Source organism: Parambassis ranga, chromosome 5 (genome assembly GCF_900634625.1).
Source record: "Parambassis ranga chromosome 5, fParRan2.1, whole genome shotgun sequence".
NCBI lineage: Eukaryota > Metazoa > Chordata > Actinopteri > Ambassidae > Parambassis > Parambassis ranga.
The window spans coordinates 20,705,128-20,720,230 of record NC_041026.1 but is presented as its reverse complement, the minus strand read 5'-3'; the positions used below and the strand labels follow the sequence as shown (position 1 = coordinate 20,720,230).

At 42.0% G+C, this 15,103-nt stretch overlaps 2 protein-coding genes and 1 non-coding gene across 4 annotated transcripts; 1 reads left to right on the top strand and 2 right to left on the bottom strand.

Moving 5' to 3' along the window:
- Window positions 1-2,099: 2,099 nt before the first annotated feature.
- LOC114436744 (matrix remodeling-associated protein 8-like) lies at window positions 2,100-10,082 on the bottom strand. 2 transcript variants are annotated; one of them, XM_028407165.1, is made up of 12 exons: window positions 9,814-10,082; window positions 9,283-9,309; window positions 8,863-9,168; window positions 8,659-8,760; window positions 8,457-8,590; window positions 8,169-8,348; window positions 6,962-7,103; window positions 3,957-4,115; window positions 3,837-3,861; window positions 3,674-3,759; window positions 3,515-3,586; window positions 2,100-3,432 (listed from the first exon to the last, which is right to left on the bottom strand). In XM_028407165.1, exons 1-12 carry the CDS (start codon window positions 9,881-9,883, stop codon window positions 3,410-3,412), a joined length of 1,326 nt encoding a protein of 441 aa, XP_028262966.1. In that variant the 5' UTR covers window positions 9,884-10,082; the 3' UTR covers window positions 2,100-3,409. The 2 variants fall into 2 exon arrangements, with proteins under 2 accessions (XP_028262966.1, XP_028262967.1); XM_028407166.1 differs by lacking the exon at window positions 9,283-9,309.
- Window positions 10,083-10,600: 518 nt separating this feature from the next.
- On the bottom strand, window positions 10,601-10,672 carry trnae-uuc (transfer RNA glutamic acid (anticodon UUC)). Its single transcript has one exon. It is a non-coding gene; the product is annotated as a tRNA-Glu (tRNA).
- Window positions 10,673-11,024: 352 nt separating this feature from the next.
- On the top strand, window positions 11,025-14,561 carry psma5 (proteasome 20S subunit alpha 5). Its single transcript, XM_028407183.1, has 10 exons — window positions 11,025-11,130; window positions 11,433-11,483; window positions 11,851-11,917; window positions 12,028-12,154; window positions 12,687-12,754; window positions 12,841-12,948; window positions 13,045-13,103; window positions 13,183-13,285; window positions 13,941-14,027; window positions 14,192-14,561. Exons 2-10 carry the CDS (start codon window positions 11,455-11,457, stop codon window positions 14,267-14,269), a joined length of 726 nt encoding a protein of 241 aa, XP_028262984.1. The 5' UTR covers window positions 11,025-11,130; window positions 11,433-11,454; the 3' UTR covers window positions 14,270-14,561.
- Window positions 14,562-15,103: the final 542 nt, after the last annotated feature.

Below are 15,103 nucleotides of genomic sequence, written 5' to 3'. Positions count from 1 at the left end.
TCACTGTGGACCCCCACCAGTACGCCTACAAGAAAAACCGCTCCACGGATGACGCCATCTCATCACTGGTTCACACTGCCCTCACCCACCTGGAAAGCAGGAACTCTTACATCCGTCTGCTCTTCCTGGACTTCTACTCGGCCTTTAATACCAGTGGGGTCTTCCAGCACATCTTCTCCCTGAGTCTGAGCCTGATGACTGTCCCTGCCCTGTGGAAGACAACATGCCTTGTTCCTGTGCCCAAGACCAAACATCCAAGCACACACAGCGACTACAGACCAGTTGCTCTGACTTCACATGTGATGAAGTCTCTGGAGAGGCTGGTCCTGAAACACCTGCGTGCTGTTGTGGAACCATCGCTGGACCCCCTGCAGTTTGCTTACCAGCCCCGTATTGGAGTGGAGGACGCCATCATCTACCTGCTGCACAGAGCACACACCTACTTGGAGGAGGCAGGTAACACTGTTAGAATCATGTTCTTTGATTTTTCCAGTGCGTTTAACACCGTGCAGCCTGCCCTTTTGAATAGGAAGCTCCTGGACATGCAGGTAGAGACCCCACTGGTCACCTGGATCACTAACTATCTTACAGGTCGACCACAATTTGTGAGGCTGAGGAACACCGTCTCGGACACGATAGTGAGCAGCACGGGGGCACCCCAGGGCACGGTACTGTCTCCATTCCTGTTCACACTCTATACATCGGACTTCAGACACTGCTCACAGTCCTGCCACCTGCAGAAGTTCTCGGATGACTCTGCCATTGTGGGCTGTACCAGCAGAGGTCGGGAGGCGGAGTATATGAGTGTGGTGGACAGCTTTGTGGAGTGGTGCGGACAGAACCACCTGCAGCTGAATGTCACAAAGACAAGAGAGCTGGTGGTGGACTTCAGGAAGCACCAGACACTCCCAAACCCGGTCAGCATCAAGGGTACCAACGTGGACATTGTGGACAGCTACAAATACCTGGGTGTCCACATTGACCACAAACTGGACTGGTCCACAAATGCAGAGGCAATATACAGGAAGGGACAGAGTCGCCTGTATCTACTGAGGAGACTCAGGTCCTTTAACGTCTGCCAGACCATGCTGCAGATGTTTTACCACTCGGTGGTCTCCAGCGTCATCTTCCACGCTGTAGTGTGCTGGGGCAGCAGGATGAAGACGGCCGACACCAACAGACTCAACAAGCTCATTAGGAAGGCTGGCTCGGTACTGGGAGTGGAGCTGGAGTCTGTGGTGGAGGTGACGGAGAGGAGGATACTGAGGAAACTCCTCAGTATTCGTAACAACATGTCTCACCCCCTGCACGACACACTGCTGTCCTACAGGAGCAGAACGCCACAGGAGGTCCTTCCTGCCAGTGGCCATCAGACTGTATAACTCCTCCCCTTTCTGTAGGGAGAAGTGCTAGATAATCATGTCAGGCATCACTGTCATTCCCTCCACTTGTCTATACTTATGTTTACTTAGCACCTTACATCTCCATATTGTATCCATGTATCATATATTGTGCTCATACTGCGTACTGTACTCTTTTTGGATTATAGTGACACTTATACTTATACTCTGTACTTAACTGCATTTATTGTGACTTGATACCTCTGGCACAAGAATTTCCTTCGGGATTAATAAAGTTTTATCTTATCTTATCTTATCTTATCCCACAGACCCTGGTACAGATGCTTTCCTGCCTTGGTCTGAGTCCCACACTAGGGAACTGTGTCCTGGACTTTCTGACCAACGGACCTCAGACTGTTAGGATCCACAACACAGTGAAGTTCACAGACGACACAGCAGTAGTGGAATGCGTCACTGACAGTGATGAATCAAAAAAAAAAAATACAGAGAGGAGGTCACATTGAGTTTTAGCTTTGTCCAATAAAATGTCAGATTCATCCCTAGCTGCTTCCCCAGCTCCTCCCTCTTATTTAAAATATAGTCACTCCAAAATGTCAACATAACAACCAGCAAGTAAAGAAAATGATGCTTCAAAATGGGAGTTCACAAACTATTGGGTGATACATAACTACTATGTAACTACAGAAAAGCTGTGGCAGGTTTATGAGTGTTCACACCTTGTAGAAAAGGAAATTTGTTATCTCAAAATGGTCAGCTTTATTTTTAGGTTAAGTAATGCAGCAGTTTCAAAGCCAGGGGGCGCACATGTTCTAGTTAAGAACGTACACTGAAACAATGGCACTGGCACAAATGCATTGCATTGCACTTGGTTGCTTAAACAAAATTATGACAAATCTGTTTCACTTGTACTCGTCCTGATCGAACAAGTCGAAGTGATGGTGGAAAATGAAAAAAGGTCATTCTTTCTCACCTGAGAATAATAAACAAGAGGGCCTGAGTGCAAGCAAGGAATCTACTCCAAAACGAAAAAGACTAGTGAAGTGTAAGATGGGTTTATACGATCCTGGCATTGTTCACTGTCCCTCACTGGCAACAAAAAAGGTCAAACATTCATTACACAAATAACTGCATTTCCTCGTGTGATAATCAAAAGTCATAAACAATGAAAATACTAACCAGCATCAACAATGTTACAAGTTAGAAAAAATTACATTTTGAGCATCAAAATAAAACAGTCAGTTTTACAGTCAGTTAGTCAAAGCCTACAAGAAGCAGCACACAATGATGTTGACACTGCTGTGGTGCTTCAGTCGGTTAAGCCAAGCTGGAACAGGACGGTAAAGGAGAAGAACTGTGAGGTCAAATTTAAAAGGATCTTCTTTTAGCAAGAGGTTAACGACTAATTATTTATATTCATTGACTCACAATTTTGTCATTTCACTTTACTGTATGAAAGTTGACTTAATTCATGGCCTAAGATAGAAAGAGTTAACCATCACCTGATTGCATGCATTTGCAGTTTAACTCTTTAGTTGGTTATGCAGTAGTTTTTATGGTGTGTCTGTTATGGGTAATTAAAGAGTGCAAGTCAGCATTGTCTGAATAAATGGAACACACAGGCCTGCATCCTACATTCGTTTTATAGCATGGTACATTCAAATTCAAAGCTGCGGCCTATACTGTAGGTCACTGACTTATCAATCGCCCTTCCAATGTACCGCACACATTACCCTTTCATATCGCAGGCAGAGTTAAGCTTAGGATTCCCTCTGTGACACCATGAGGCCAGACACAGTGGTCCCTGTCCTGTCTATTTAGATTAATCGAGCACATATGAAAGAAAATATCAAATACTGATGATTTGACAACACCAAAACCTCAATGTGAACTTATTTCTTGTTTTTTTTTCTTTTTTTTTTGTAAAGTGTTCTTGCAGCACTGATTTCCCCTGTGTGGCGTCTCTCCCGCCAGGACAGAAGGCAGTCTGGAGGTGTTTAGTTTGGAGTGCAGCCTCTGGGCCAGCCAGTGACTCCAGTTTCACTTCTTTCTCACTTTGAAAATTTCTGCATCTCTGCAAGAAGTAAAAGTAGACTGAAGGTGAGAAAAAACTGACATAATTCCCGATCGCTGACTTTGGATGTGTGAGCGCGTACCTTTGTCAAGATCAATGACTTTAGGCTGAGCATTCATGTTAGCCTTCTCTTTCAGCAGGTTGTTCTTGTAGTCTAAACACAAGACAAAGTCAACATACAGTCCAATGTGAGAGACGCACCACTGTGTATTTACACACTACTGTCTGCCTTCTTACTCACCAAATCTCCTCTCCTCCGGACTGCACACATTCACCTCAGTAACATCCATTTCAAACTCATCTGAGCTGCTGTGACTTCTGCTGGACCTATGACAGCGAGGAGGACACGTCTCTGAGTGTGTGTTGAAGGGTCAGACAGTGGCTGTGTGTGTGTTAGTGCTCACCTCATGGATGTCTGAGGATCAAATTCTGAAAACAGGGAAAAAAAAAGATTTGACGATGAACAAGAAACATGAATACACAGCGAGTCACCTATAATCACACAGTGGAAGTGCAGCTCAGACCTTTGGCTCTTCGATGCCGCGTGATGAGGATGACGATGAGGATAATGAATGCCAGGAGCAGGAAGGTGGTGAGGACGTAGCCCAGTGGCAGGAGAAAGTAGTGTCTTTGGTCGGGCAGGATGACAGTGATGATTTTTGGTGACTCAGCCTTAGTGGTGTCTGAGTAGTGCAAAAGTTGCAGCAGTCAGCATTTCATTTTCTCTTTCCTCCATCTTTTGTCTCAATAACAAACCAATGCATCATCATGTGGTTTACAAATGAAATAAAAAAGGCCAGGCACACATTACTCATCTCATGAGTTGGAAATGATTCCCTTCAATGTATAATTTAAACAAAAATGCAGATGAGGATGGAAAACACACCCTAGATGGTCTCAGTGTTCCTGTTAATCCTGCTTTACCAAGACCTTCAGCCATTGTTGCAGCTACTGTTTCATTCTACTACTGATCCTAGCCCGGATTCGACTCTACTTTGACTCATTGTGCCACCTAGTAGTACATTGTGGTATTACATGATGGTAAAGGCCAGTCCAAGCCAGAAATATAACACAGGGACTTTTTTAAACTACCAACCTAATTACAAATCGTGCATTAAAAGTAAGAAACAATCAACAGTCTTTAACCAAACTGTCTATAGCCTTTGTACGAACCGTGTTAGACTGCATTTGTTTTTCATAAACACATCAGAAGGTGAGGCTGTGAGGGTGGAGCTGAATTTAATAATTACATTCATATTGGATGTTAATGCTGTTATATTTTACTTGCTTGGGGTATTCCAGTTATATTACAGATGACAACTATTTGTTTGACTTGAGTTTTATTATTGTGTAGAATTCTTATTTTATTTTATTCACTTATTATTCACGCTATTTTACCTTACCTTGTTTTCTACTTCTAACCTGGTATTATTTCTGATCATGCACGGAGCACCTGAAATGTAAGCAATGTGGGATTATTAAGGTATTTCTGATTCTGATTGCTCTAACATTATGTTGGAACTACAGCAGCCTAAAGAATTATCTTTACCATCTATAGACGATGTTTGATCTGTCTTCTCTGCAGAGCATTAGTGGTTTGTGTGTGATGTGTGTTTATTAAGCATATGCTCTGCATGCTCCACGAAAAATCTATCATCCATTTTATGTTGCTCTCATTACATGTAATATTCCCTGTCTGTACAAAATGCCAAACATGTTAGCAAAGTGAGAAGTAATTATTCGGTCCACATTAGGGTGAGATGTGCGGTTTCATCTGAGTCTTACAAACAGAGGAGGAAGAAAAGCCTGGTTTTATTTAACTTTATAAAAAAAAGTGCAAGGCAAGAAGCAGCTGTGGACCTCAGACTCAACATATTTGAGCCGAAACGAGATCCAGACCGAGTGTCATGCTGTGATTTACTTTTCCTGGCAGTAAAACACAGAAAAAGCAATGACAGCGGAGGAGAGTGAACGAAGGACAGAGCGGGTGGAACAGAGGAGGAGAGCCAAAGGAGGAAGAGGACGGTGAGATGTTTCTCCAGAGGCCTGCCACGCAAAATGAAGTTAGACTAGACCCTGCCTAGAGATAACAAACAAATACAAAAATGTTACAAACGCTCTGATCCTTTAATTAAGTTTCGAGCTATTTTGTCCCAACGTGGGAACATATGAGTTTGTTTTCAAACTACGTATCCAAAAAGCAGAGACTAACTCTGATGGGAGGGGAGGTGGGCTGACCCACATCTATCCTTCCCTATTTCATCAACAAACTCATTGCCCCCTTTACAAAAACCTGACCTCTCCATGTTTTTCTCTGTCTAGCGTTCGGTAAGACTTTCTCTTTGGATGACCAGATGTCATGCAGATGAAGCACACTTCCTGTTTGTGGCTCTAAACCACAGAAAACACTTCTCTTTTATCGTTATAAAGAAAGGTAGAAAGGTGATGGAAAGAGAACAAACAAACCAGGGCATGTGGAATGATCAAAGGAGTGGAAAAAGGAAAAAAAGCAAAGATTCTGCAGAATGTCTGGAGCCAGCCAAAGTCAACAGGGCAGCAGACAGTCAGACAGGGCAAAGCAAGTCAGATAAGAAGCGTCTGAGGACCAAATTCTCTCCTGTGCTGAAGACAACTCAGTGCAACTCTGACCGGCACAATTCCCACGGTGCAGCCCTACTGTATTATTACAGCTCAGGGAGCAGAGGATTAATTGTGTGGGCAGAGCTGGACCTCAGTCCAAAGACTGTATCCGAGAGATTCCACTGAAATGAGATCGGTGCTCTTGGCACGCTCTTTAACACATACACACACAGATGGACTCAGCCACAGGCATTTCTCCTTTCTGAACCTCTCTCAATGATTTTCCCATATTGATACATTTGCATTTATCAGCTTTGCTTCAGTTACCTACTGGAAAAACAGACACACGTCCCAGAAACTCTCTCATAATCAAAGAATTTGTGGTAGGCAGCTGGCAAGCCGACATACCAATCGAGTCCCCACACCCCACCCGACCCTTCTCCTCTCCACCTCCTTTGAGAGAATTTTTCAAGTGATGCAAAAAAGCAGTGAGAAAAGGGAGCTCAACAACTGAGAGACACACCAAAGCAGGAATAAATAAAAGAAGTGTGTGCTTTACTTCAAAAAGAAGAGGCAAAGGCGATGAGGGTGAGGCTGCGTGTGTATGAGTGTGTGAGGTTTCAGGGATTCTGGCATCAAACACGCTGACCATGCAAGAAAAGAAAAGCCTCTCATGAAACAAAACTTCAGAAATCAGGGGGTTTCTAAGTCACTCTGCTGCTGCTCTGCTGTTTGGAGGCACCACAAGGATGAATAAGGACAAAAACAAGACGGCGCAGAGGGGGGAGGGTGAAGGGAAGAACAGATGTTTGTGTATGTCTTTTTCTCCTAATCGTACACATGATAGTTTCAAACTTATAAAACACAGTCACTGCTAAACTACTCAAGAAAACTTGAGCAGGAAGAGGAAGCGTGTGTTTATAAATGTGTGTGTGTTTATGTGTGTTACCTTTGTCCTCACTGGGCAGTGCTTTGGCCGGCACGGTGGAGTGAATCAGTGGTGCTTCCACTGTGACCTGAAACTCTCTCCTCTCATGCAGACCACAGTAATGATGATGGAGGTGGCAAGAATACGAGCCCTGGTCTGTGGGCTGTGAAAACATACGCGTCATGTAATACAAAAACTCCAGAGAGCACACAGACAACAGCCATGAGTTACACTTTATCTGTGCTGTCTCCTGTATGAGGGAACATCTTTATGATTTAAGCTGTACATTATTTCTAGATTAAGGATTAAAACAGGACATTCTTCATCTCTTATGGTGACTTGAGCTCATGGGACCGGACCAATCAGAACAAAGTGTTTTGATGAAGTTAGCCAGTAAAATAGACAGATTCCACTCTATTACCACCTGTACGTCTATACTCACAGTTTTGTGTCACAAACACATAATGCTAACGTTAGCACAGTCACAAAGTTGTAAATTCATTACCATGTGCCTGCCTATTAGCCTGCTAAGATAAGCTAATTAGCACTGAGCACAAAGGTCATCTGAGGCTGATGAGGATGTTACAGCTAGAGGCTATAATAGCATGCTAACATGACAGTCTTATTCACGGAGGTTATTAGTATGCTAATGACAAGCACAGTAATGTTTTGGTTCTGTATCTGTATTGCTGGTTTGTTCTGGTACATTGCAAATGTTGATATGTCATGCAGACTCCCACTTAGACGAGTGTCCAATAAAGCTAAAACATGGGGAGCAGCTGCCAGCTGATTTCTGTCTGTAGCTGAGCAGACAGCTGGCTCCGTGCCACAGTGTACTTGATGAGCTCCAAACTCTCCCGAGTTTGTATTTAACCTACATTTCATGATTTCTCCCCCTGTGGGGTCAACAACCCCCGGGACCCTTAAAATGTAACAGGTTTCCGCTAACTATTAGAACAAATGGCAACAACAGTTTTTTTTTGAGTGATTGCTCAATTCACTGTGTTTGCCAAACGTATTTTCCCAAAGGAGCCGTAAAGTTTGACTTTGACAGGAGCTACATAACAAATGAAAGTTCCATGTGTGCTGCACTCATAAGCATGTTTCTGTAGACACATTTAAAGTGTTCCTGGCCGTGTTGGAAGTGAACATGGCTGTGCTTTCTAACAATGTTTATCATAACTGGTATTTTCAGTTTCTCTGCTGACACACACACACATACACACACCTGTAGGTCTGATATGGTCAGAGAGAAGTCTCCTTCTGCAAAGGCCTGATGGCTGATGTTCATCTTTCTTTGTAGGAACAAGGGACCATAGCTTCGCTGCTCCCCTGAGGCATACAGGTCCACCAGCCGGTCGGCACGGTCATGGGGGACTCCTGGGGACTGACGGTCCCAGTGGACCACCTGGAAGCCGACAAAGGAGCAGAGAGGAGACGCACCTTTTAGTCAATACATGGTAATCCACCTATATTAAAAGTAAATCTAAGCTCAGCTCGATGTGAGTACACACACCTGCTGGTCCTCCTCCTCTTCACTCCAGTCTGTCCACACAGCACGTCTGTTGATGCAGGGTAACACCACGGTGCTCCCGAGCAGCACCACATACACTGCCTTTTGTCCGTCCCAGTATCGCTGTTCTTTACGACCTGCAAACGCAAACCAAGTTAGTTGTGTGCAGTTGGTGGCTTAACACACTTGCTAACATGATACATACGTGATTTAGTGACATTGAGTTGCACCCTGACGGTCTCATAGAGGTGGCAGTAGAGGTGGTGGAGGTTACAAGAGTACAGACCTCTGTCGTTCATCGTCACATCTATCATCACATCAAAACACAACGTTATTGGGATGAATTGCCCAATACACAAATGCAAGATTAAACAACAATGTCTCAGATACACATGTCAAAGGGTGTGACCTTTGATGACCAGGGAGAAGTTCCCATCCTTGAAGGGCGCTGGACTGAGCCTGACCCTGCCCAAGTTGTAGGAGTTGTAGATCCTCTGTTCTCCTGCCGAGAACATGTCCACCACCCTCTCCATGGCATAGTCCGGGTAATCCCGGTACATGTCCCAGTGCACAACCCTCTGTCTGTCCCTCACCCGGTCTCTGGTCCAAACCATGCGGCCGCTCATACACTGCAGCACCATCTTCGACCCAGCAGGGGCACTCATGTTGTAACCTGCCACCACCACGCTGCTGCTGCTGTCAGACTGACATGACACTGAGGGGACAGGAAGGTACAGAGTTATTAGTAACCCTGAAATAGAAGCGCACAGATGTGAATCACAGCTGCACACACACACACACACACACACACACAGAAAGAGGGACGTACCTGCAGAGAAAAAACAGGCCAGAGGGACTGAAATAGAAAAAGTACAAAAAGATAATTACTGAAACAGACACAGACAGCCACTGCATGCTGTGTGTTGTGTTAAAACGTGTATCTCCCGATGGGAGGATGGATCTCCCAGCAGTCAGTGTGGTAGGAAATTACATACTGAAAACAACACTGGAAAGTATAGTTTGACCGATATTCATCACATGACACTAAGTGAATACTGATGTGTTAGACCCTGATCCAGTGATACAAGAATGTGTCTGTGCATCAGTGTAAAGCTGAGGTGGACAGGAGGTGAGCAGGTCTGATTTTACTAGCTTGGAACATTTTGAAATAAATCATTTGCTCCTGTTGAAAACTATTTCAAATAGTTTTTAAAAATTGCAACAAAAGTAAAAAGAAAAGAAAAGAAAATGCAGAATATATTGCATGTATATGTGTATGCATACTTTGAAACTTTAAAAAGAATCGAAAGTTACTTTATGCACTGACAAAAGTAGGTTAAAACAGCCCCAGCCTACTTACTGTGGATCAACAGGAGAGCCTGTAAGATGATGTCCTGCCTCTCGTTCCTCATGTTGACAACTTGCAGCATGCGGATGCTTGTCAGTGCTGTATACTTGGCAGACGACCCTCTGCATAAGAAAGTGCGTCCTGTTTATCTATCCGAAGGAGCAGCGGGACTTAGTTTAGTCAGACTCCAGAGTTTGAAGAGGTGCATCACACAGCGCCACGTTAGAACTCAGACACAGAACCAAAACAGGACCAAGCTGAAGTGATCCCAGCCGGGAGATGAAACACGATACCCCGCTCCTCCTCCTCCTCACAAAGATATTTTGCTACCAGGAAATGTATTTTTTTTTCGTCATCTCAATACATTGTTATTGTTCTTCCATGATTGCATTACATGTATCCAAAAAATAATAGCCTTTATTTTGTGTGTACATACTTTACTCCTATGTGAAGTTGTATAAATCATCCGTATATTATTTTACACTCTGTTCACCGATGTGATCCAGCATCATGCCACCAGAAAAAAAGCCTTCAATACAGGTGCGTAAAAGTATTCATATTGTACTGTTTATACTGTACTTGTTTCATTTTCTGCGGTTTTTTCGTGAAGTTTCAAATACCTGAACACATCGAACTTAAATGTAGGCTACTATAGTGTATAAGGGCTCAAAGACGCCCCTTAGTGGCTGACTACCTGCTATGACACGCAGAGCTTATGGTCTGATTCCGTTTAGTAGTTTTTCGTATTTGTTGCTGACAGTAAAATCGCCGATTGAGTTAATCAACTTACAAAAGAGCGTTCACATACCGGGAGTCGAACCCGGGCCGCCTGGGTGAAAACCAGGAATCCTAACCGCTAGACCATATGGGAGAAGTTCGCCTTAATAGAAGGGAAATTTCATCTGTGTATATTACGTTGCGCCCATGTTACTGTGATGATTAATTTCTTACATAAACTATTAGTCAGTACTAGTTAACCAATAATAGCAACATAAATTATTGTTAAAATATATATTAACCGTCTTTTCCACAATAATTTTCATCATTACAAGTACAATTCGGGGTCTTTTTTGAAGATTTTATCACATTGTCGTTAACATATGTGTTAAATTTATGAAATAATTTTAATAAAAAAATAAAAGCATTTTATTTAACGCATTGTGATATGTCTAACAATTTTTTGACTGCACAGAAATTTCTATTTAAAATTTAGACCCATAAGACGCGGAACCACAGTTTTCGATTTGCTGACAACCGGGACTTTTAGATGTTACACCCAGGACTCTTCCCCCGAAACAAGCGAACTCATTCAAGGGTTTGTGGCTGAAGGTAAACGAGTCTCATAAGTGTGTTTACTTAGAAAAAATGTCTCGAAATTGCACAGATTTAACATTGTAAACGCTGTTGCATTGATGTGGTAACGATATTACACGCATATATGAATTTTAATTGCTATTCTTTCTGCGCCAGATAGCTAGCACGCTTGCTCGGCATCACAGCTAACTCTAGCTAGCTGATTACCCGGTGTCATGGCAAACTTTAAATCGAAGAAGCGACTTTACTCTTTACGCTTGCTCTAATTTGTTTGATACACAGGCAGTACTTCATAATCAACTTTTTTTCTTCTACAGGTCTTTCGCTAAACGTTTAAAAATGTTTTTGACCAGATCGGAATATGACAGGTATGTTCAACACAAACTGCTTTGTCATTTATTGAGCGCTTCCTAGTGGGGATGCACATATTAACGAGAGCACAATAAAGTTAAGTTGTCTGCATTAAATACTCCGTAGTACTAATTTCCTCTAACCTCTGTTGTTGTGTTGTTTTGGTAGTTAGCTATCGGTTAACAATCATGTTAAACAAAAGAGTGGATTTGCTTTCACTTTCGGTATCACTTTTTTTTTTAAATTAAACCTTTATTTTAACAACAAGACATATTTTTGAAAAAATGTTTTCAAAGCTGTTACGCATCTATTTTTAATGACTAAAAACGTGTTTTTTCAGAATACCAACATGAATTGTTGTCATCATTGCTTCTTGTTTTCCAGGGGTGTCAACACATTTTCTCCTGAAGGACGATTGTTCCAGGTTGAATATGCCATAGAGGCAATTAAAGTGAGTGTTTCATGCTTGGCCTCTGATCATTTCAGTCATTTTTTTACTAAATAGTAATCAATAGTCTACATACAAGCTCGGTTTTATATTGCCTGGCCTTGCTCTTCCAGTTGGGTTCCACAGCCATCGGTATCCAGACATCAGAGGGGGTGTGTCTGGCTGTGGAGAAGAGGATCACCTCTCCCCTGATGGAGCCTAACAGCATTGAGAAGATTGTGGAGATCGACAGTCACATTGGTAAGTGGAAATACACACTTATAAAATGTTATATGTCACAAGATGACGGACACATGTTGATTTATCAGTGTGTTTGGATTTGTGATGTTGATCATCAGTCAGTTCTGATTCGTTAACCTTGGATTATTATTTTTGTACATTGTTAACCAAAGCGAAATGTATATAAAAAGCTTTAAAGAAGCGTATATAAATGTATTTAATTGACCATATAACAATGTGACCTGTTACATGGACACCACCATTGTTTACATATATAATATAAAAACCACAATTACATATAAATTATAATTTAATTGAAATGGCTGTAAATGGCCTGTTTATTCTCTAGAATAACATTACAATCTTATGTGGCTGGATGGTGTTTTAGACATCAGTCACATCAGGTCAGTGACTGTACTTATCTTTCTTTACTCAAATAACATAAAATGCTGTGACAGATTGTACATCTCCCAGTTAGACCATGTTGATGTTGCTTCAGGCTGCAATACCTAAAGTATTAAGGTTCTTCGTTTTCTTTGCTTCCACTTTTAAGGTTGCGCCATGAGTGGCTTGATAGCTGATGCTAAGACTCTTATTGACAAAGCAAGAGTGGAGACACAGGTATGTATTCTGAGCTTAGTGTAATGTGAGTAATTTGTTTAGTGTGTGGTTCTTATAAACTGTAACCTGTGCATGTTCCTCTTCAGAATCACTGGTTCACTTACAACGAGACGATGACAGTGGAGAGTGTAACTCAGGCGGTGTCCAACCTGGCGCTGCAGTTCGGAGAAGAGGACGCAGACCCTGGTGCTATGGTCAGCAAATGTTTACATGTTTCTGAGATGCAGACTGTGTGATGGTTTTCATCTAAACTACTAAAATCTGTATTTGTCCTGATTTATTTAATTCAGAGTCGACCCTTTGGAGTAGCACTTCTCTTTGGGGGAGTTGATGAAAAAGGACCCCAGCTGTACGTAAAGATAATTAAGTTTTTAAAAAAATTTCTTGATGTTTTTGTTTACACAAAAATTGAAATGTGTGTATTCTAGCTATCACATGGATCCATCGGGAACCTTTGTGCAGTGTGATGCTCGGGCAATTGGCTCTGCGTCTGAAGGAGCACAGAGCTCTCTGCAAGAGGTCTACCACAAGGTACAGACCACAGTTTATTCATGTGAAAGTCTTGAATGCATTCCTTAAGTCGTTGTGGATGTTTTTAGAATTTAAACACTCCACTTCCAAAATTTCTTTAAATGTCGAATGTTTTAGACGAGAGCTGAAAAATACCAGGTTGGACACAGCCTGAGTTGATGAGAGCATGTCATTTAGCCCCTTCAGCTGCCTTCAGTCTGCTGCTATAAAAGCAGTTTTCCAGGCTAAATGTCCAACCTGGGGAAACTAAGAGATGTCACAAATATGCACTTTCTTGGAAATGTTGGCATTCAGCTGTGTTGGCCATGGCTGTAGGAAAGAAAGGAAACGATGTGCCACAACTTCAGAAAGCTAATGGATGCATAAACATTTATCCAGAATCAGAATGGCTTCAGCTGAAAAATTCACAGAACACTAGAGATGTCTGCTATTTGGTGTATTGTTGCATTTAGGTGAGTCTCACATTAGAAGTATAAACGTATTTTCATGATCTTACAACTATAATAGTCAAAATTTGAACAATATTAGGTTTAAATATCAATCAATTCTGTGAAAATAGTTTACTTGCCAGTGGAGTGTGGTGGAGGTGATGAGAGTAACTGCTAAAGGTCAAATTACCAGGAGGTAAGAATATGCCCTTCCCTCTTTCTGACAGTCCATGACATTAAAAGACGCCATCAAGTCGTCTCTTACCATCCTGAAGCAGGTGATGGAGGAGAAGCTCAACGCCACCAACATTGAGGTTTGTTCCTTATTGAATTCTTGTTTTTTAGGGTTTTCTGAAGTCCATTTTCTCAGACAAAGTAATGCAAATCACATCAGTGCTGTTATTTTTGACTTCTGTAACTGCTGCCACAGTTAAAATTCCTGGTTTTTATATGCTGCCTTTGTTTGTCTCTTATGTAGCTGGCAACAATAGAGCCTGGTAAGACCTTCCACATGTACTCCAAAGAGGAGCTGGAGGATGTAATCAAGGACATCTAGAGCAGAAAAGACTTCCTCCTAGAAAGTGTACCTGGGCTGAATGTCAATCACATAACCACAACTTTCCAACAGCACATTTCTCATTCTTGCTGCATTCAGAATTCTTTGGATTGAATCAGAGGTTTCTATCTGCAACGTGCTAATTTACTACCTGTCTCTCAGTGTCTCTGTACAATGCTCTGTACGGGAGTCTGACCAGCGCTTACAACTGAGTGTCAGGAAAGGGATGGGGGTGGGGGGGTATTTTTTGTTACGAATCAGTACTACAATTAAACTGTTGTATTCAGAGTGAGTCTCTGTATTTTTGTCTTGTGTTTCATGTATGAAAATCCTCTTACTGTACTCTATATCTACTGTGGTGAATTTAATCTTCCAAGTCTTTAAGAAAACTCTACAGTCCAGATGCCTTGCTTCAAAGGACTTGGATGACTGAGAATCTTCATAGACAGATGAATTCAATCATTAAAGTGCTTCATGTGATTCAGCAGGAGGAATGTTGCATGAAATCCTAGTTACAAAGATTATTAAACCACAAATTTTAACACACAATAATAATGTAGGGTGTCTACAAAACTGTTTATTTTTGTATTTATTGACATTCATAGCCACCTTTTCATTCACATTTATCTAAATTTTCAATTTAAAATCAGTCATGATACAAAAAAGATTTATGTTTTTCATTAGAAAAAAACAAACACAACCTCTTGTGCACTCTAAAGACTGTTTGTTCTGGTTTTCCTCCTCTTTCTTGGAATCCCAAACAAATTCACAGAATAAATCCTCCCAGTAATCAAGTGTTTTCTGGTCATTGCGCGGTCCTTCCACACGGGGGCA